The sequence below is a fragment of the Metopolophium dirhodum genome, chromosome 1 (assembly GCF_019925205.1).
Source record: "Metopolophium dirhodum isolate CAU chromosome 1, ASM1992520v1, whole genome shotgun sequence".
NCBI lineage: Eukaryota > Metazoa > Arthropoda > Insecta > Hemiptera > Aphididae > Metopolophium > Metopolophium dirhodum.
This window is the reverse complement of record NC_083560.1, coordinates 20,985,723-21,010,143: the sequence shown is the minus strand read 5'-3', so window position 1 is coordinate 21,010,143 and position 24,421 is coordinate 20,985,723. Positions and strand designations below refer to the sequence as shown.

At 29.4% G+C, this 24,421-nt stretch overlaps 1 protein-coding gene, 1 non-coding gene and 1 pseudogene across 2 annotated transcripts; 2 read left to right on the top strand and 1 right to left on the bottom strand.

Moving 5' to 3' along the window:
* Positions 1-1,381: 1,381 nt before the first annotated feature.
* Trnam-cau (transfer RNA methionine (anticodon CAU)) lies at positions 1,382-1,454 on the top strand. The gene has a single exon. It is a non-coding gene; the product is annotated as a tRNA-Met (tRNA).
* Positions 1,455-5,940: 4,486 nt separating this feature from the next.
* LOC132934015 (uncharacterized) lies at positions 5,941-8,182 on the bottom strand (annotated as a pseudogene).
* Positions 8,183-15,076: 6,894 nt separating this feature from the next.
* Positions 15,077-22,414, top strand: LOC132935449 (cytochrome P450 307a1-like). Its single transcript, XM_061001999.1, has 3 exons — positions 15,077-15,494; positions 20,220-21,116; positions 22,065-22,414. Exons 1-3 carry the CDS (start codon positions 15,077-15,079, stop codon positions 22,412-22,414), a joined length of 1,665 nt encoding a protein of 554 aa, XP_060857982.1.
* The last annotated feature ends 2,007 nt before the right edge of the window (positions 22,415-24,421 follow it).

Sequence of the window (24,421 nt, the reverse complement as noted above, 5' to 3'; positions counted from 1 at the left end):
AAAGTAATTACTATGTAATATCTATGAGAACATATTTTGCACACAGGGCAACTTACAACCCCTTGCGGTAGTTGTCTGCCTTGGTTATAAATTATTATTAAAATGATAGTTTTTAATTTATTGCAAGAAAAACCAGAGATATATTAATAATTTCATCTTAGTTTACAAGGTGAATGTCTTTCTTAAAAAGTAATTAAGTTACTTTACTCGTTACTAAAACAAAATTGTAATGAAATTACTTTACTAACACTTTATATTATTTTAAAATTACTCTCTCGTTTGTTGGAGAACAATATTTAGTTTTTGAAATTTAAAACTTAAATACAACTAAAATTTACAACTCGTCCACACTTAACTTGTGTGCACGATGTACCTATATAAGAATCCATTTGAATGCACTCTTTGCTTTGGGTAAAGCTGACATTGTCGTTACCTAGTTGAAAAATAACTTTAAATGACCCTCTCACGCTCTAAGTATACAAAATCAATGGCTATGGGCTCCCGATCCACGGGTAGTTGGGTGGGCCACACTGACACTGATAGGTACACAGAGATATGGAAATATTCACATTAAAAGAAGAAGGAAACCACGCAGTATAATGACATAGGTAGTTCTCAGTTCCGTGTATTATCATTGTTTCGTTTGTATAATACCTATAATACAATAATACTTATTTATAAAATAACATAACATAAAACGATCGACTGCCAAAGGAGAGCTGCATTCTTCAAAAAAAAAACTCCCTCGCTGTTGATAAAAAAATATATATAAAATAAAATATAAATGAAAATAAGACAGAGAGTACCACGCTGACGATGTAATCTCTAGCGCAGTGTTTCTTAAAATGTTTTCCGCGGAAATTCCGGGTGTTCTGTAAAATGATAAATTAAAACTAGTGTTTTACATACCTGTTTTTCCTTAGATACTAAGGCCGGGTTGCATAAAGAACGGTCTGTACATTTGTTACCAGCTCTGTAAATTACCGACACTGTAAGGTTTTAATGATTGTGTAAACTATGTGTAAACTATGCTAGTGTTGCAAATCTATTTTTGTTTTTAGTAGTTGTAATTAAAAAAACGAATGATCGTAGATACTCGAAATGTTCACCATTTTTTAAATATTGTATAACATTTTCCACACATGGAGTAATTTCCGAAATATTTGGACTCTAAAAAACACTCTAAAAAAATATTTTGAGCTATTTATACAGATTCCACATTTTCGAGAAAATTTCATACAAGGCTGTTAATACATTGTTAGGATATTTTTTTCACTTGTATAATTTGGTGGTAACGTACCTGGTTTCTATACTAAAAAATATATGTGTAAGGTGAACTAAAATTAGTTTATATAAATAAAATATCACATACTGTGAATAAGCCTCGGTGGCGCAGAAGGCAGCGCGTAAGTCTCATAATCTTAAGGTCGTGAGTTCGATCCTCACCCGGGGCATATTTTTTTTAAATTTTGTTTTTATTATAACAATAAAGAGTCCGAATATTTTGAAAATGTTTGACATTTGACATGTCGAATTGCACCGTAAATCACGAGAACAGTTTATTATTTAATTTGATTCCTTTAAATGGGTACCTAAATAATATAAAATAAATTAAAAAATATGTAACTAGGTACCCATAACTCGCTTAAAAATTAAAATATAATTTAAAGCTCATGAGGTTGTCTAAATAATAATCTTACCTTTAGATTTTATAAGAGGTCAATTAACTCTAATTTTTAAATTATTAAAACACATAATTGTTAATAAAGCTAAACGCATAAATTGAATAACGTTTAATTTGGGAAAACGTTTAAACGCAGAAGTTTACAATACCTATATAAAATTTTAATTATTAAAACCCTATAGTATTATTTTTTTAATAAAAATATACGTATAATACGCTTATATTATTGTTTAAATATAATAATATTCCTTTGAGAATTATTACCAATTTTGTTTTGTATATTTTGTTATTGTTCAATAACCATGCAAAACCGCGATGTTTTTATGATTTTATTTATGCACGGTGGCAGCACCGACGCGCGCCAACAGCCAAAGACAGCCGGCGCCGATGCCAACGACGATGCGACGACTGTTGGCTAATCACAGAATGCATAGCCATCGCCAGGGTAGTCAAACAGTGGTGGGCTGCTCAGTCTGTATAAATGGTTGCCATTGGTTACTCGGGGAAGATGATGAGGTAGGGTGAATGAGTGTTATAAACGTTGCCTGCGAGACGGTTGTATCAAAATGTCACGTTTATGGTATCGAATAAAGAAATATATTTTAAAACAAATAATACTATGATAGTTGAATATATGTGTTTGTAGGTTATATAATAGGAACTCAAAAACTATTTAATCGATTTTCTGAAGTATCATGGCAGAACACGTCTAGTACAATATTTTTCTTAATTTATTATTTTTAGTCTTTATAACTTATTAATATCCTATTTAAATTAGTTTCTTCGTTTCTATAAAAAAAAATACTGCCAAGAATATATTGGATTTATAGGAAATATTGATAGTTGTATTAATTGGCCTTATTTAGCATAAAATTGACCAAAATACATTATTGGAACGTTTAGTTAATTGTAAACCGTCAATATACATAGGTACTAATTTTATGTGCGGATCTGGATTATTAGTAGCACAGTAGTTTTTAATAGGTACCAGTGGCGTAATTATGGGGGGGGGGATATATCCCCACAGACACTTTTTTTTTTTGAATATCCATAATTAAATTCCCGTAAGCACTAAGGTTTAAAAGATTTTAAGATAAGAAATAAGAATTCATGGATATTAATACTAATATAAAACTTCGATAGTTCATAAATTAAAATATATGACAAGACAATTGTACAGCTCATAGTTTAGGGTGACCATACGTCCTGTTTTTAGAGGATTGTCATTTATTTCAGCGTTGTGTCCTGTTGTCCTGACAAACTTCTTTCAGGACGCTTTTTGTCCTGTTTTTTTGATCAAACAAAATGAATGAATTTGAAAACGAAACTTACGAAAGTAATGAATAATGATTATAATTGTAATCTTGTAATTGTCTGAATTTATCAGTATGGGGTATGACGATATGTCTACGAGTTATAGGAGCTTATCGGAGTTATCGGATTTACCGTTATCTAACTATGCTTTCGATTCTATCTATTATTATATTTATATCACTGAAAATACGTTTTGTGAATACGGCGAATAGCGAATATCTATTAGTTGGGTTCCAACAATCGTTGAGTGTTGTCGACTTGTTGATAATCGTTAATATAATATTTTACAATTTTAGGAAAGTAATCTATTAAAATGCCTAAGCGAAGGTGCGTATTTACTCCCAGCTTGAAAGTTGAATTTCCGTTTTTAAGAAATAGTGATGAAATCGGAAAAGTTTTATGTATTGTATGTAAATCAGTTTTTTCAATAGAAAACGGTGGTCGTTCAGATATTCCACAACATGTTAAACAAAAGAAACATTTATTGACCGTATCAAGCAGTTCTTCAAATAAGGTAACGAATTTTTTCACTAATGTACAGTCAACAAATGAAAGCAAACGTATTGCGGCGGAAGAGGGTCTTTTGCATATCATACTATCATACACAATCATTCATTCAGGTCTATGGATTGTACAACATCAATTATAAAAAAAATGTACGAAAAAAAATTTTCGTGTGCTCGTACAAAATGTGAATCTATAATTGTGAATGTAATAGCTCCTTTTGCCATTCAACAGATGTTAGATGAACTAAAATCCGTTTTATACAGTGTTATTAAAAACTATGTTTAAATTATAAAATATATATTATATATATTAAGTATTAATAAAAAAAAATTAAATTATTATTAATTTTGTCCTGTATTTTTTTTTTAAAAATATGGTCACCCTATCATAGTTATAACATAACACTGATAAATCTACAATTTACGACTCTAGATTAGTGTTAAAAGCATGAAATATATCACAGAGCTTCCAAAATCTGGTCTCTAAGCACTTATTATGTGTGATGAAAAAATTTATCCCAACATATTTTTGCTCTTAAAAATATTATGTACATTGCCAGTCTCGACCACTTCACCAGAGCGTATGTATCTATGCAAAAATAATGCCCAGGAGTAGTAAAATCTGTATTTGAAAAATTGGTTTTCATAAAAGTACAGGCATCAATAGTAAATATTTTTTAAAACATGAGTATCCATTTAACATTTTAAGAATAGAATAGCCTTTTAAGTTATATTAAGTTTTACTGTCCAGTGTTCATTATAATATAATGGATACTACATATTTTATACCATTTATTGAACAATAAATGATATAATTTCATTTATAATCATTGTCTTTAATATTTATAGGCACTAACAAATAAATTATTTTTGATTATTAATGTATTGAAATTATTAGTTTACGTCTCTAAATAATAAAATAATTGTTCTGTCGATATGGTTGTGATTATTGAATAGGTATTATTTAAAAACAAGTTTGTTAAATGATATCGATTATAATACCAATATGTGAATTTTATTATTATTTATGTATTATAAATTGTTACGCTGTTTTAAGTTAGTACACTGATTTGTAACATACGTTTTGCTGCTGTAATTTGTTTTTGTAAATAGAGATTACTCCATATGAAATAAATAAATAAATAAATCATCATGATTATATTAAATAATATTACTTTTGTTGATAATATTCTTTTCCTTATCAATTGAATCGCATAATGTGATGATTTATAAATAAAATATTTAATTTAATTTTTAAAACAATCATTTTACAACTTCATAATATTATGATGTACCTAATTCTATTTTACATTTAGAAATGTAAATTTTAGGACATAAGATAATGATGTATGTTAACACTATTTTTTTGTAAATATTATTATAATATCTTATCCAACGTAAAAGATAATGTTGTGTAATGCACTAATGCATTATATGATAACTTGGTGAAGCATAACGTTATGCACTTTTACTACTAATGTAATACAATAAAGTCGATAAACAAAACGTTAAAATTTTCGTACAATGATGTATTATTTTATATTATATTTATGTATCATTTCATATATTATACGATGTAATCGTGTTAAAATTTTCGATGGTAAGGTATGTTTTAGGTAGGTTGATCAGGGTGTACATTGTGATCAGGGGAAAATGTAAACTGCGCCCGCGGCTACCTTTTTTGTTGTTAACTCGGCCTGGAAATTTAAGGTAGTAAAATATGTACCTAAATTGTAAAATTGGCCCAGAAATTTAAGATATTAAAAAAGGTTGGTTGCAAACTCGGACCGATAATTTTGACCAATACAATATAAGAAGCATAACATAATTTATTCTTTTTTATACAATACATTTTACTTATATATTTTTCTAATACTGATCCATATTACTTCAATTTAACATTTATATACCTAACGAATTTCATACCATGAATAATAATATGAAAATGAAAACAATTTTTGGAGGATAATGAGAATCGCCTCCTCACGGTGTCCTCTGGGTAATGCTAAAAGGTTTTCAAAAATATACATATATTTGTATTCAGGCCAAGTTCAAACGTCAATAATTTTTACCTGTAAAAATCCGGGCCTAAATAACACCTAAATCATATTTTCGGGTAGAACACGATTGCGTACGTTTGTCCTTTTTGCCAACACGATTGCGTACGTTTGTCCTTTTTGCCAACACGATTGCGTATGTTTGAAGATGGGTAGCAAATACCTTTAAGAAAAAAAAATAAACAGTATTGCGTATAAAATTGTATGCAACGTTGTCAAATTTATTAATTTTACAATATACCAAATAAATATCCAGTACATGTAGAATTGTAGACTTTTCTAATAATCAATATAAAAGTTAGTTAGTTTTTAAAAATAATTAATAACTCAATAGTTATAAAATAATTAATATATAAATAAAATCGTCAATAAATTATGCTTAAATTTGAATTCCCTGACATCTATAACCCACTACTTTTAAATATTGGATTAAATTTTTACGAATTTTACACTCATCATGCCTTTATAATATTTTGAATTCTATTTAAGTCTTTTTTTGCTATTTTCTTTACTCTCCCATTATTTACTGATTGTATAATCGACCTTGTCTGCATTTGTGTTTCTTTTAATATTTGAATTACAACATGTGTTGGAGGAAATTTCCCAGTAGTTTTCAAAAGCGACGTGAAAAACAAAATAAAAATTAAGGAAAAACGGGAATTTTTACGCAAAATCTGTTTTCGAGAAAATCGATTTTGGTTTTTGGTGTAACTCTAAAACAAATGACCGTAGGGACATAAAATTTTGACCGAATGTTTATAATTGCATTTCCTATACACCATAATATTTTCCAAAAATTTTGAGCTGTTTAAGGACATTGTTTCCAATTTTTTTTAGTTTTTTTTCTATAAATACCAATAATATTTTACCTGTTGAGTAAAAAAGCTTGAAAATTTAATAGGAGGCTCCTAGGTAATTGTTTGATGAAAAAAATTAAAAATCCTTAATCACAGTTTTCATTTATAAGCATTTAAAGTTCAAATTTTGACAAAATACGGAAAAATCACGAAAATTAGCAAATTATTTTGAGTTGAGAATTCATAAAATTTTTTCTTTTTAAATCTAAGATTTTAAAATGTAATATAAGATTACTCATAAGTTTGTCTACCTTTATCAAAAAAAAAATGTCTACAAGAAACTTAAAGTAAATTTTTATGAGCATCTGAAATTTATATTTTTATAACATTTGATATTCACTTGATTTCTCATGTAACAATTTTCTTATTTTATTGTAATTAAAAAACGAATGACTGTAGATACTTGAAAATTTCACTGAATATTTATATTAGCATTTTCTATACACCATACAATTTTGAAAATATTTTGCCTCTTGTTGAGCGGTTTACGGACATTGTGAGTTTTCAATTTTTTTATTTTTTTTTTCTATAAATATCAATAAATTTTTATTTGTTGGGTAAAAAAGCGTGAAAATTTAATATAAGGCTCCTAATATATCGTTCTAATAGCAGTTGAAAAATATTAAAAATACATCGGCACAATTTTTTTTTATAAGCATTTAAAGTTCAAATTTTGACAACATTTATCAAATTTATAATTTATAAATTATTTTGTGGTTAAATATTATAAATTAAAATTTATAAAATGTTTAACTTTTATGGCTAAGGATTGAAAATCTAAAACAAGGCTCCACGTAAATAGGTTATATATAAATTACTTTATTCACAATAATATCATCAAATATACTTGGTAATATCATAGGCTGACTGACCGTTTTTGCTCAGATCGTTTTTCTTATACAATGATATTATATCATTGAATTCAAGTGTAACACCATCCATTACAGTGACTCACTTGTAACCCACTATACAGCAGAGTGACATCCACTTATCCACCTTTCTAAAATTGTAACTGCTAATTTTTTTGAAGTTAACTGTATACGCAGCTTCGTGAGTAATAGCCAATGTCTTGGTAGGTTTCTTTGGTTTTATTTGGCAAAAAAAAGTAAACAACTGGTGCATAAAATCCATTTTTATAACAGTGGATAATACAAAGTTGATAGAAGTGTTTAGGCGCATATTGAAATATACCATCTGCAAATAGCTGTAAACAATTCATCATAAACTGCAAATTTTCTTTATTTGTAAAGCAAACTAAATTTTTGTCAGTTGAATCATGAACAAAATTTTCTTCTAACAACATACAACAATTGTCATTTTTCATATTCTCTAACTAATGTATGGCATCATTTAAAGAACTCAGAAATATTGGATACGATTGTCTTCTTTTATCATACATAGCTTTTCGAACTGAAATAATGTCTTTCATTTCGAAATTATATCCTACATTATTCAGTAGTTCTGTTCTAATAATTTTGATAGGTCGCGTTGAAATTCCATCTTCTGCCTGTCTCTTATAATTTCCCGCAATATTTGACGTTCTATTTTCACATCGGAGTGAGGTTCACCAATAATACTTACAAATAAAGTTATATGAGGGTCAGTAACTATGCTTGCGTAACACGTCTTTACTGTACAAAGCCATTTATGCACTCCATCAATGCGTGTTCTTACATGCCTATATTTATTCTTATTTAAAATAACTAACGGTTTTCCTTTTTCAGATTGTATAAGTTTTATTTGATTTTCTATATTATTACACATTATTACTCACGGGAGATGATCAACGACCAACTGAAAGCTAGAAAATACCCTATCAATCGTAAATAACGAGATTTTGATATCTATCGAATACCTTTCTGATATTGTTCGATACCATATTTAATTTAATAATAATATTAATAAATTGTGAACGTAATATTGAGATAAAGTTAAATATCCGTCGTGTCGCCGCACCGGGTCGCGTTATCTTCAGTTTATGGTCTGCTTTCAATGTAAGCTCCTAAACTTGTAAAATTATGTTAAAATAAATCATTTAAATAAAAAACCAACAAAATTAAATAAGGCATTCAGTGTACGAATTATTAAAAAATAAAATGTACCGATTCAGATATCATTAACAATAAGCGTAGGTAATAAAATCTAAATGATTATAAAAACTGCAATGTATTTACAAATTATTTTTAGTGTAAACATGTGGTACCTATATACTATTATAAAAATTGACAACAACGCTAAATAGTTCGTACGCAATCGTGTAGTTAAAAATTATGTAAAATCGTATGCAACCGTGTAGCTTAAAAGGTGTCACCAAAAACAAACGTACGCAATCGTGTTTTACCAAATTTTTTCCTGTAAAAACCCCGGGCTGAGTTAACAATCGCCCGTGATCTGAAATCTGTATAATGTAAGTAGGACGTAGGTACATGTATAAATGCATACATTAAAATAAATAATTACATACGTTTTATAAAGTTTTAAAATGTACTTTTTTAAGTAGACTCAAAATACTCACCATTTCTGACTTTAAAAGGTCTTAACTTATTGTAACTAACTAAGTCCGACAGACAAATTCTGATTGCACCATCGTAACTTGTTGAATTTAGATAATATTAGATTAGATAGATAAGAATGGAGCTAAACCATAGGCGTGCGCACGGGGCGAGCCGGTTGAGCCCCGGCCCGACCGGAATCTTTTTAGGGGCATAGTAAAATGATTGTATCTATTTATTATAATAATATGTTTGAAAATTTTATTTGTAGTGAAAATGAAATAAAATAACAATTATTTGCGTGTACCTCTTTATTCATATAACAAAAACATTGTGTACAAAATATTATGTACTATGATTAAATACATTAATTGGTTGGTTATAAATAGTATACATAAACATCGTGTTTATTTAATATTAAGATAAGCTGAGTGCGGACCGTCGGTAGATGCACTACTCCACGGAAAAACCTATACGTTTATAATTAGTCGCTATCAAATAGAAGACCGTAAACAAACTGACCTCTCATTTCTCAATAATCTATTCAGTTTGTTAACTCTTTACTGTTGTCACTCAGTCACTGTACACTGGTAATGTGTTTTGTTTTTATACATAACTGTATTAATATCGTTTTAATTTTAACATTAAAAATATATGTCTAGAAATTAGCACATATAATATGTTGTGTACCTACATATTTAACTTAATTATATTTATACATATTATAAATATTACACTTTTTATATTACACAAAATTTACATTTTATAATAACAATGTATGTTAGGTAATGTGTAAAAAAAATAAAAATAGGGGCACTGTCAAAGTATTGGGGCACTAATTCTACCAGGCTCGACCGGAAATTGAAGTCTGGGCACGCCTATGAGCTAAACTGCATTTTCTACGTAGATTCGTTGAATAATCTTCGTACCTATGCATAATATACGAAAAATCCTGAACTTCAAAATGTTATAACCTTGGAGCTAAACCTGGCTGACTAATTCCAATTGCACCATTGTGAAGTATACCTAAAGGCAGTGGCGGCTCGTGAACCGTAGAGGGGTGAGGCAGATATCTTCAAAATGTATTGAAGAAAAAATGCTGTTAACATAATATAACAATGATTTTCTAGTTAACTTTTAATATAACTCAATTAATATTCAATTCTATAACCTTTAAAAACATATAAATAATAAACCATATAATATTTATTTCAAATGTCATATACATTAAAAAAAAATACTTATCACATAAATCTTATTTACTAAAACAAAAACAAAAATAAATCTTTTTTTATATAATGTTTTGTAAATTAAATCTATTATTCTGTCTTTGAGTAATGCAAATTTATCAATTATTTTTTCATAGAATTTTTCATCATTTTTTGATAAAGTGTTTATTAACGCCTTCTCAATATAGATTGTAGCTAAGGAAGATAATCTTTCTACAAGGGAGTAAGGCAGTATAAAATTGCAAATAGAATAATAATAATTTTAATTGCTATTTGATTGATATATTTTGATATGAACCAATATCTTTAATTTGTGATAAAAGTATTGTGGGTAGGTATACACTTACACTACACGACATTATGTCTACTATGACAACCTCTCAGTTTCAATTATTGGAAGTTACGTCGCTTCGACAAATGACTAAATGTGGACAATGTTTATAAACTCTGAGGCCCGAATCGTTCAGCCTCACTTCATAATAAAATTCCGACTTCCCCTTCTACCATTATTTTTTTTTATTGTACGGCCATCCATTTCGTCCGCGGCTAAATATTACTAGCCTCTCGGCACTCTTCGGCTTTCGTCAAGATCGTTATATCACTCAACGAACGTCTTCGTCGTGATTTTTGATAACATTCGTACTGACGAAGTATGTAGTATGTAATCATGTGTACTATGATAATTCATATTATTTAAGACAAAATAAATTTATTTTTTTTTTTTTGTCATTAAAATAATACATTATAACAAAAAGCTTTTGTATTTTAAAATGCACATTATATTATTGAAAATAATATTCTTAAAATTGAATGGAAATAACTATGACTATAATATATAAACCTCCTTTTTCTGTACAATAGTTAAGTGAGGCTCAGCCTCACTTGCCTCCCCTGGCGAGCCACCACTGCCTAAAGGTTCCCGAAAAAAGTTCCCAAAATTCGAGCATAATTTCAATATATTTGTGCAATATTGCAATAGTGATTAACGTTTATAACCAAGTAATATTATCTTCGTTGCAGCTACCGTATGGGATTTGGGTATTTATTTGTTTTTTCTACAAAATATACCATATCAGTAGGTACGATAGTACCTATAAATAATAATAATTATTTAATGAATTAAATAGATAAATAAATATGGTTCACTATTTTAAAAAAAAGTCACGGGGTGGGGATACGACACGCAAATCCCCCCCCGTAATTACGCCATTGAACTGAACGTTAGACATCCATAAATTACTAAATTTAACAAAAAAATAAAATGACAGAAATAAAATATAGAAAAAAAAATTACAGAAAACAACCCCTTAATAATGCTTGACGTCATCCTCTTTATTTATTCTATCCACAATCATAATATCAGCAACTACCTACAGTAACATCTTAACGATCTATCTCAACTAAATAATGTTAATTATAACAATATTGTAGAAAATTATATTATCATAATAGTGGTACGAAAAAATATGAGTCTTCAATAGTTACAATTATTGAAAAAATGATACCTATATAATTTACGTTTGTCTATTTTAATAATATAGGTGAATATTGACTATGTGTATTGTGTAAAAGTAGGTACCAAAGTAAAAAATTAAAGAGTCCTGTAATGACTAATGACTAAATTTAATCGATTATTGCTTTAATATTTTAGATTCTAAGGGCAGCGAGGAAGCTAGTGGTTTTACAATGGTGTTAATTTTTCAATTTTTTTTTAATGTTGTATAAATAATTTCTACCAGATGGAGTGCTTAGATTTCAACATATAGTATCTTATCTTTTAGCAAATTGGATCAAAATGGTATTTTAAAGATGTTATTTTTTGATTTTCTTAATAGTTATTTAATTCCACGGGAAAAACCACTGACAAATTAAAAAAATCCGCTAAAAACGGGATTTTAATTTCTAACGCTTAGTTTAGATTTCGTTAAAAACGAATAAAAAAAAGTCAGTGAGCGGATGACGCTCTGCTGTACAATAGGTTAATAATAAATTAATATTATTATTATTATTTTTATTAAATACAGAAAAATCTCAATATTATTTATTTTTATAAACTAAATTTAAATGTAGCATATGTAAGCCAGTGGAAAATGGTAAGTGGGCCGGATGCGGCTATATAAACTAATATAAACTAATATAAATGAATATATAAATATAAATAAATAATAAATATAAACTACTAATATAAACCCATCCATGGTTTATATTATGCGTATACAGGGTGTATCTTATATCATTGTACGCGAAGTTTTTTTAACAATAATGGATCGATGACGTAAAATTTCATTAAAATGAAAAAAGACGTGTTTCTTTATTTTTAACAGGCAACTTATTTATAACAATTTTTAAATTTTTAAACACATGTACCAATATCACAATCAACTTTATTTTTTCAAATGGTAACTACTATATTTTTTAATGGATTCCGTTAAAGCTTTTTTTTCTAAAAATTTTGATAGTCATATCGTCAATTTTGGTTTGCTAGTTTATTAACTATGGTCCTCTAAATTTTAGTAAAATATGCATTAATACTTTTAATGTAAATAATTGATATAGGTTTAATTTATAAAAGCTAAATAACTTTTTCTTATAATTAACTTTTTATACACTTAAGTAGTTTAATCGGAAATCTAATAACAGTCTCAAAAAAAAAAAAAAAAACAAAGTTTTTGGCAAACATAGTTTATTATTTTTATTTGAACATACAATCATCAAGATCAGTATTATTATTTTAATTTGTTATTATAGGTAATCGTAATTCATTACTTCACAGTCACTTTTTTACAATATCATAAATTTGGATTCTTTCTTAGGTGGCTAAATTTATAATGGCATATAGTATTCAAATGTTGACATTAATGTCTTAGGTATGAATAGTTGTTAAAAAAAATTGTGTAATGAAAAAAGTGCAATGTTTTGTGGAGCTCTTCTCGTAGTGGGATAAACTTGAAATTTGAACCATATAGGTTTTTTATATTGGTAGGTATCACATGCAAAGTATGAATTTAGGAGTTGAAAATCTTAATCCTTAATATTTTTTAGTTTTGGACATTTACATTTTATTTCGTAATTTTCCTATCATAAATTCCTATCATACTTTTCTAACAATAGCGTTAATTTGGATTCTTTATTAGGTGGCTAAGGTAATATACCTATGGTATTTGATTCTTGTTATAATAATATTGGTAATTAACTCAGATTAAAAGTATGCCTAAGTTAGGTACAAACCTATATTGAGATTAACTATTTATCTAAATATCTTGCAAATAGTTTATTTTAAATCACGATTATTAAATAATTCTCAAAGAATTTCAACTACTAAATTCATACTTTGCATGCAATACCTATTTTGAAACTAAAATTTTGAATTTGTTATAAAACAATTGCCTGTTAAAATAAAGAAACACGTCTTTTTTCGTTTTAACGAAATTCTAAGTCATCGATCCATAATCGTTAAAAAAAACCCCGCGTACGATGACATAATATACACCCTGTATATGAACATAAAATGTACGAAAGTAAAAAATAGGCAAAATATCAATTCAAAACCTACCAACTATCGATTGGGTATTTGGGTGACCTTCGTGCCAAATTTCCAAGGGCCGCCGATCACAGGACCAATATCTTATATATTTTTGGATCGCACATTTTGAGAACCACTGTGGTGAATGAAACTCGGCCTTGTACTGTCAAATTGCTGGGACACACGCCCGGATGAGCACAATGTAGGTGCTTGTAAAATATATTTTAGGTATGTTGGATTAGAATAAAAATAAAAAGGTCAAACTATTAAGTCGTTGGTAATAATTTATATTTTACAATGCTTTGCACGGTCAAAAATTTTTAGTGTCGAGGGAGACGGTCAAGGTTTATATTGTTATACAATATTATGGGGAAAGAATAAATGAATCTCATTACATCACGCTCTCAGTAAATTATCGCTCAGGCGATATTTCATGGAACTGGTATAATATGCTCACAACCCAGTGACATACATCACACCTTTTTTTTGTACATTCTATTGAATAAATCGAGTCCAATGCGCTACTAACCCCCACCTAAATTGGCGACCCGCACTGCCAACCCCTGCACACACGTCTGAAAGTATTTTGTTTTTTTTTTTTTTTGTACAGGCATCGCAGTGCTCAGAGTTCTGAGCAACTACCTGTTAGTTGTTAGCTGTATGTATAAACGTATAGTCCATTTATGATAGTCATTTATGATCGGTACATAAATTCATAAATATTTTAAACAGTTTAATATTTCAATGAATGTGATTTAATCGAATCAACTATATTATAGTGCGCAGTGTGAATAAATAATTGTGTCTGTACTGATATTTGACTTTTTATATTTATTTACATACTATTATAACCCATCAATCGCTGTGATCGCCTAATCAGTAATTAGTTATTACGCATCATTCCTTGACAAGCAGTAAATAATTGTTATTCTTTTACCTACATCAAACGAACATTGTAAGATAAAATTATTATTATATTATATCGGTATTTACTATATTTTAGTACTATAAAAAAATTTTAAAATTTAAAAAAAAAACGGTTTTTTGCTGTTTTACCTATAAACTAAAAAAATTATTAAAAATCACGAGACTAATGAAGATTAATTTAATAAAAAATTAAATTCTTAAATTTATTTCATGGTTATTAGTTATTGACTAGTTTACTATGTTGCAAAAGAGAAAACACGAGGTGGCATCAAATTCATCCCCCACCCGGCTCATATAAACATCAGCGTCACCACCGTACACCTGCCGAGTCGAAAACCGTCGAAATAAAACCAGGTGGAAGCAGGAAATTGTGGTCAACGTCGTGTGGACCGTCATTCGTTGAAATTACGAAAATTTCAAATTAATTTGAGTTGTAAATTCATAAACATTTTTCCCAGTACACAGCCAGTGGGCAGGCAAAGTGGCTATGGACACCGCGAACGGGGTAGTGGCCGGTGCTGATACCGTCACCGTCGCCCTGTCGTGGCTGCTGTCCGTCGTGCTCTTGATGCTGGTGGTCGCATGGGCTTGTGGCTGCAGGCCCTTGACAGCGAACCGTCGACCAGGCACGTCTACAGCCCCCTTGCTAGACGGCCCAAAGTCTTACCCGGTCATAGGGTCACTGCACGCCATGGATGGACACCAGGACAGACCTTTCCACCGGTTCACCGAGCTGTCCCATCAATACGGGCCCGTCTTCGCCATGACCATGGGATCGATGCCGTGCGTGATCGTCAACGATTATGATTCCATCAAGGAAGTCCTCATCACCAATGGTTCTAAGTTTGGCGGCCGGCCTGACTTTACCCGGTACAATGTGTTGTTCGCCGGAGACCGAAACAATTGTGAGTATACCAATGAAAAGGTCTGCTCTTTAACCTTATTATGTTTTTATGTTATGGGAATATAAGTATAAGTATATATGACACTTATATAAATCCTACTATTAATAATCCTTTTATCAAGAGCACTGGACATTGAAGTGTTATTACTATATAAAATCGCAATATACTTTTAACATTTTATATATTTTGAAAACCTAATTTAATTCCCCATCAAAAATAATAATTTAAAATACAAATTTTGTCCTCGTGGGCCATTTAGTGACCACTGATCTATAATTATTAATTTGGTACAATACGTTATATGTACTATATTGTACTACTTGTATATTGTATACATATAACAATAGGCGACTTATTTTTTTTAGTCAATTTTGACAAATATTTGTACCGCACTCGAAACTATTATTATAATGTAACGATGAGCATAATATTCTCGGGAATTTGTAATAATATAAAGTACAAATTATTTATTTTATTTATTTTGAAAATGACAAAGAACTAACAGTTTTTAAAAAATATATACCTATAATATACATCATGTTGTTATTTTCAATAAAATAATACAATTGAATAGTTCGAATTCGTTTTCATAATAATATATACTTTTCAATATTATTTATCGTAGTAATAATTATTAATTACTAATTTCGTTTAATTGCTATAGGTATGTGATGTTTACGTATACGTATATTGTGCGACTACCGTATTATAGTTGCAACTCATTTCCTACAGGTGCATTGGTACATTGTTTCGTTCGTTCAACAAAGTTCATCACTTGTTGTGGAAAGCCACATTTTTTTGTTACCAGGAAATATTTGTAGGGCTCACAGAACCAAAATACGACTCCTTTAAAAAAATCACTTACAAATTTTTGTCTCCACATCACTTTACTATGTAGTATGTTCAATAAAACGTTAATTTAAATAATCAGACAAAATAAAACTTTCGTGAACTTCGTGTCAAACATTTTTTTTTAATATCACCACTAGATTCAATGTTTCATTATAATATCATTTTTCAAGCTGACAATGATTAGTGATTATAGGTTTTCAAGTCCAAACTTAGCTCTTTCCAATAAATAAGTAAATTGAGTACGAATAATATGAAATGGTAAATAACTAGTGACTTTTATTTATTATTATCACACATTAGATACTAAACACGCTAATAGTATAATAATATTACGTCTTGAAATATTTTTAAAGATTAATAAGTAATTAATTGTTGGCTCAGCTCCCATATCCTCCCTCTCGTATTAGGTCGTTTATTGGAGTTTATCATAAATAAAATCATATGTAAGATAATAAATATAAGAATTAATTCAAATAAAATCTCTTGTTTAGTCTACAAAATCTAAGGATTAATTATTCAATTAAAAATAATTAGTTCATTTTTTATCTAACTAGACAAAATAATTACTCAATAGTTAGGTTTGATATGTGACCACCAAAGAGTCAATTATAAAGTGATCTTGATTATTTTCCAACGGTTTACTAAAGAAACGCAATATTTATATGTTTTAGTTGTTGTTCAACCTTTATACTTGTGTAAATTAGGTATATTGTATATATAAAATTCAAAACGTCAGTCACTGAATCACTGCAATAATAATATTATATTACTAGCTGAATAACCCAGGAAAAATTGTGATTAATTAACTTCTTTTGGGTGTAATTCGCTGTGGATATGGAAGCAAACTCGTATACAATTTTAATTTTTAGCCATCCCACGTGTAGTTGCCCGTGAGTCTCGCTTATAGTTATGCCAACAATATATTATCAGGTAAGTAATCTACCTGCGTTAGATTTCAGACACAGCGAGGTGGGTGATAAAATATAGCCAATATAGATTTGTAGTTGAAAAACATTTTTATACAGTGTACCTAAAATAATATTGAAGTCATAGTTGAACATCCCGGATTTTTAAGAGTATTTAATATTTATATATTAATTATTAATATATTTTGGATGTTATTTTATTTTAATTTTTACGGACAAATTGGCGTAATTCTAACTTTGTGAAATAATTTGCATATATAACCTGCAACCAAAGGCAACCATAAATAAACAAAAATAAGTATTAATTTTAATTCAGGGATCTTCAGATCCCTGTTAGACCATCTCTTTAAAATGCAAAAATCAGAAAATCTATATAAATATCTTTTAACCCCTATAGGGTTGAATTTTGAAAAATCCTTTCATAGGGGTTATTTCATATAATGTAACATAAAATTAAGCTACTGACTAAATTTCTTACGTTTCGGCTAGGCGATGATGAATCACTCAGGACAAGTCATTATATAAATAGATATATATATATATATAAGATAAACAGTAACTATCAAGTACACCACATATATAAATACATTCTGTAATATTAATTGTAGAGATAGATACATATGCCATTGTAGTTATTTCCTAAAGTACATACTATAGGTATAATTTACTGACTACTGTATTACCTACTTATAAGTAAGGTTAAAATAATTTTATTTATGCAGTTTGTAAAACCATGTCATAGTTAACATATAAATTTATATCAATACACATATCATATTTATGAATATCTTAGTACTATATTGACAATATGACCTGGAAAACAATATCGTTCCATGAATATAATTGAAATGATAAATAAACCACGATTAAAGATAGGTATAATAGTTGACCAATGGACTATGTCATAATTGATATCACATGGTAATTAAAATTACTTTCAGCAACCTGTGTTAATTTGTTTTTCCAATATAATAAGCTTTATAGGCACTTAAGAATAATATTAGGTTAGTACAACAATTATTTTGTATTTAAATTTGTAATATAATTTAGAATTTTTTCCTATGGTATTATTCCAAAAAAAAAGGTGGATAAGTGGATGTCGCTCTGCTGTACAGTAGGTTACAAGTGGGTCACCGTAATGGATGGTGTTAAATTTGAATTCAATGATATAATATCATTGTATAAGAAAAACGATTCAGAGCGAAAACGGAATCCTTAGCCATAAAAGTTAAACATTTTATAAATTTTTAACCACAAAATAATTAATAAATTATAAATTTGATAAATGTTGTCAAAATTTGAACTTTAAATGCTTATAAAAAAAAAATTGTGCCTATGTATTTTTAATATTTTTCAACTGCTATTAGAACAATATATCAGGAGCCTTATATTAAATTTTCACGCTTTTTTACCCTACAAAAAAATTTTTATTGATATTTATAGAAAAAAAAATTAAAAAAATTGAAAACTGACAATGTCCGTAAACAGCTCAAAAAGAGTCAAAATATTTTCAACATTTTATGGTGTATAGAAAATGCTAATATAAACATTCAGTGAAATTTTCAAGTATCTACAGTCATTCGTTTTTTAATTACAATAAAATAAGAAAATTGTTACATGAGAAATCGAGTAAATATCAAATGTTGTAAAAATATAAATTTCAGACACTCATAAAAATTTAATTTAAGTTTCTTCTAGACATTTTTTTTTTTGATAAAGGTAGACAAACTTATGAGTCATCTTATATTACATTTTCAAATCTTAGATTGAAAAAAAAAATTTTTATGAATTCGCAACTCAAAATAATTTGCTATTTTTCGTGATTTTTCCGTATTTTGTCAAAATTTGAACTTTAAATGCTTATAAATAAAAACTGTGACTAAGGATTTTTAATTTTTTTCATCTGCCTTTGAAACAATAACCTAGGAGCCTTCTATTAAACTTTCAAGCTTTTTTACTCAACAGATAAAATTTTATTGATATTTATAGAAAAAAAAACTAAAAAAATTGAAAACTGACAATGGCCGTAAACAGCTCAAAAAGAGTCAAAATATTTTGTAAATTTTATGGTGTATAGAAAATGCTAATATAAACATTCAGTCAAAATTTCATGTCCCTACGGTCATTTGTTTTAGAGTTACACCAAAAACCAAAATCGATTTTCTCGAAAACAGATTTTGCGTAAAAATTCCCGTTTTTCCTTAATTTTTCTTTTGTTTTTCACATCGCTTGAAATTTTTACTTTTGACCCCCCAAAGTACCAACTAGATTCACTTTCCTATCAGAAAAGTTACTATTGAAGAAAATCCAAGCACTTTTACTGTCCTAAAAGGTGATGACAGACACAAAAATAAAAAATGAAATAAAAATAATTTTAAAAAAATTTAAAATTTAAAAAATAAAAAAAATTAAAAAATATAAAAAACACACATCATTGTAAAATCAATACATTCATCGCTTCGCCCAGAATCTAATGCAATGAAAATTTAAGTACGGTGATTTTCGATTGAATTCGTGATATTTCAGGATGTATAAATATAATGGAATAATGGTTCAATTAGATAAATCATGTATAATTGAATAATTCAAATAATCAAATATTATATCATTATATCATACAATCACTGGTTACTACACTACTGTAGGTATAGATTTTGGGTAATTTATAAATACTAGATAATAATATATACGCTACAAGTCTAAAATGTTGATACTATATACACATAATGCTATAATAATGCAGAACAGATAGACTATAATATTATTCTAAATCACTATAATCTATTAAATTAAAAAAAAAAAAAACTATACATTAATAATATTAAATGATTATAGTTTTTGGGTTGAAAGCTGGATTTGTGTCAAAATTTAAATTAAATCTTGGTATAGGTACATCATATACGTAAGGCAATCGGACTAACTGTTATATGTTTTTTCTTTTCTTCAGCACTGGCTCTATGTGATTGGTCGTGGCTTCAAGAGACCAGACGGAAGATAGCTCGGACGTATTGTACCCCGAAAGTGTGTTCATCCAATTATGGTCTGCTGGACTCTATTTCGTCCAATGAGCTGGACGTGTTTTTGGACTTGTTGGCCACAGTCACCATCCGGGGTTCCGAGTGCGAGGTACAATTGAAGCAGTCGTTGTTGATGGCCTGCGCCAACATGTTCATCCGGTTCATGTGTTCGACGCAATTCGAGTACGGTGACCCCGAGTTTCAGAACATGGTCCGGACGTTTGACGAGATATTCTGGGATATAAACCATGGTTACGCCGTGGACTTTTTGCCATGGCTGAAGCCATTTTACGCGGGTCACATGCGAAAGCTGTCCAAATGGTCGACGCAAATCAGACGGTTCATAATGGACATGGTTGTGTCAAAGAGGAGAAGTTATGCAAAGGCAGTGGCTGCGGCGTTAGACGGCGCCGGTGACCGAAGTTGTGACAACAATGACTACGCTGCCGATGACGAAGACGACGACGACGACGACGACGACGACGACGAGCAGGAACCAACAGACTTCACAGATGCCTTGCTTATGAGCCTACGCAAGGAGCCTGGGCTCAAAATGAACCACGTGCTGTTCGAATTGGAAGATTTTATCGGCGGTCATTCGGCCGTCGGCAACATGGTCATGCTCGCACTGTCTATGGTGGCTACCAGACCGCACGTGGCCCAAGCAATCCGGGATGAAGCCGAACAAGTCACCGGTGGTCAACGTTTGGCCTGCCTTTACGACAAGCCGGACATGCCGTACACCGAAGCAACTCTGTTTGAGACTCTGCGCTTCATTTCGTCACCCATCGTCCCCCACGTGGCGACCGAGGATACTACTATCAAAGGTGAGGAAAACGATATGGTCTCGAACGATTTGAACGATGGTTAAAGGACTCACGGGATCTGTTTTAATTGTATATGAATTTCAAATCCAAAAACCAATCACTTGTGATTTCGATTCCATAAAAAGGTCGATAGACAAAACCACACACATTATCGAATCATTAAATATAAAAAAGCACTCATAGTGCGGGTTTTTACCGTACAATATATTTTGTAATCTACAGACAAAATGTATCATCAACGTTAAAAACTTTTATTAAATTTACCAAAAAGTTTGGAAAAATCACTACATTTTATTTTAAATTGTTATATTCTTTGTACCCAAAATTACTTATGTTTACAAAGAAGATGAAATCGTGACTATTATAACAAGTAAAACAATATTGAATTCTCGTGTTATTATTACCAATACAGAATGTCATAATATAATTAAATAATACATTTTACATTTAGAATATAGTTACCTCCATTTTTAACTTTAAAAAAAAATTAATTTTAAATTGTGCAGTATAACTTATCCTGTATTTTATCTAAATTGTGATTTTTTATATTAAACTGAAACCCATATTCCGCAGTAGGAAATGAAAAAAGTAGACGGTGTCGATTTAGTGATTATAATAATATAATATAATATTATTATGTAGTACAATTAGCCTTCATAGTCAGGATAAAGTAATAAATAAATAATATTATATTTTTAGCAATTTGTTGACAAATTATTTTTGAACATATTATTATTGCGGAGAATAAAATAAGTAATCCGATATCAGACGTAAAATATATGCCACTTTTAACGTGAAAACAATTTAGAATATACCTATCCTTATGGGTGGTTGCGAGTCGTGACTATTTATCATAATATAATATAGGTACCTATTATTCAATATGTGATTTTTCAATATGACATAAGCACCTATTTTTATATTTTGTTTGTGTTCTTGTACATTTAGGATTCAAGATATCGAAAAACACGTGTATAATCATAAACAACTACGAAATCAACACTAGCCCTGCGTACTGGGACAACCCGGAAGTGTTTGATCCCAATCGTTTCGTACACCACAAATTCGGCGCAAAGCCGTGTATCCGGAAACCGGAATACTTCCTGCCGTTCAGCACTGGCAAAAGGACGTGCATTGGACAGCAATTGGTTTCCGGGTTCGGGTTCGTACTGCTCGCCGGCGTACTTCAGAGGTACGAGGTAAAGGCCACTGCTGAATTGGCGATACCCGAGGCGCGTATGGCTCTACCACCCGACACGTACCCTCTAATATTGAAACCTCTCAACGGATCTCGATAGAATCGGATGTCGAATAAAAATATCAAATAGATCATACAATCTCGTCGACATCAGACTAAAATGGCAATCTTTATCGCTGTACATTAAACTAGATAATTATTGTACATAGGTAACCCAAACACAAATAATGTATGTCATAAGTAGGTATCGAATTACAAGACCATTTGATTTACAATTTATTCATACATAAGAATATGACAATAGTTATAACCACGTGTCCACACGTAGTTATTCGATTGAATAGCGTATTGTTGGGTATATATATATTTTTTTTTTATATATTATACCAAAACACAGCGTTTGAGATAGATTTAGACGATTTAGTATCGGACCAAAAATATTATTGTACCTGTAATATAATATAATTAATTTACAAAAAAATTATAAGTATTTATTCCAATTTGAATAGAAAAATATTTTTATTTAGTATAAATACAGATCTTTAACCAAATTGTATTATTTTTTATATATTATAATATATTTGTTGAGTTTGAATTTGAATTTATATCATATGTATCATTTTAAATTGTAAGTTAATTAGCAATTAGTTATTCTACACTTAAGATTATATTTCCTTTGACTTAACATCATACTGTTCAAATAAAGTATTAACAATAACAGTTACCTAATACTTCCGATTTTGTCCACATAGGTATTACTATCGTGTATTATAAAATAACTGCAATATACTAATGTAACATTAATACCCAAGATTGATAAAATGTTTTATTTTTAGCCTAAACAGTGACATAAGACAATGTTTTAATAAATTCATTATGCTGCATATAATACAGCACGACCAACCTTGAGAGCGATCAATATTATGTACTTTTTATTATTATAAAATAAACATTGTTAGGGCTGGTGGAAGCAATGCGAAAGCAATCCCCTCCCAGTATCACGGTTGAAACAGAAAAAAGTTCCTAATATTTCAAAACTGATTATTTGCCATGACGTGCAATGCATGAAATATAATATAAGCTGCAAGATACGAAGGTAGATAATGTTTCTCTAAATTCTAATAATTAATGGTGGTTAGTGGTTACAGCTTAAAAGTTAACACTAAAGTACCAAACCATCTAGTATACCCAGGACCAGCTCAAGGGAAAACAGTGAACTAGGCAAATTCAAATTTTGCCACCCTTAACAATAGAATATTATCAGTATTTTGAAAATGCCGCCCTCTTACTAATGTGCAGCTTATGTGCCGCCCTAGGCATGGGCCTATGTCACCTACCCCTTGAGCCGGGCCTGAGTATACCATTATGTAAATCCTCAAATTCCAGAATTCAGTCTTAATAACAAAACCGGTACCTATATGCAATAGACCAATTAATATATATAGTTATAAATATGAATTTATTGATTTTAGATATTATCAATGAATTTCATGCTGAATTCAAAATAAGTGAACACAAGAATCCTCTTTTTTCATGCTCGTGTTAGAGAAACGTTTCTGGGTTTAGGCATTGTAGAAAATGTGATTATACCTTAGTAAAACGATTTTACAGTAATGCGTATTTATTTTTATGTGTCTGTCATCACTAGGGTTAAGCCCACTTTATGCCCATAAAAACCTTTAAATATGCATTTATTTATGCGCCTAAAAATATAAATTTGTCCGATTAATGTACGTTCAAGGTAATCTAAGTATATAAGTTGATATTTATATCTTCAGATTCGGGTATTTTTAAGCTCCTCTGTAAAAAAACGGAAACTCCATTTATTTATTTTCAATTTATTTTTCTATACCTAGTTAATTTAATAAATACTTATTAATATACATTTACACACAAATTAATAGTTACCTACATTGTGTCATTAAAATTGATAAAATAATATCGATGGTTCATAATAATATTTTTTTTTTTTTATTGCATAGGACAATAATAATTATTATAAATGGTCCCGGACACTAGGAAAACACGAGTACATGACCCACAATAATTTCTTTGAATATTATAAAATATTATAGATAAACATAAGTTAAATTTAAAAATATACGTA

Bases quoted from the DNA above. Each gene is read 5' to 3' on its own strand.
- LOC132935449 (XM_061001999.1), top strand. From the start codon at position 15,077: ATGGACACCGCGAACGGGGTAGTGGCCGGTGCTGATACCGTCACCGTC. The intron at 15,495-20,219 runs GTGAGTATACCA...TCTTTTCTTCAG, and splicing joins CGCCGGAGACCGAAACAATT to CACTGGCTCTATGTGATTGG. The intron at 21,117-22,064 runs GTGAGGAAAACG...TTGTACATTTAG, and splicing joins CGAGGATACTACTATCAAAG to GATTCAAGATATCGAAAAAC.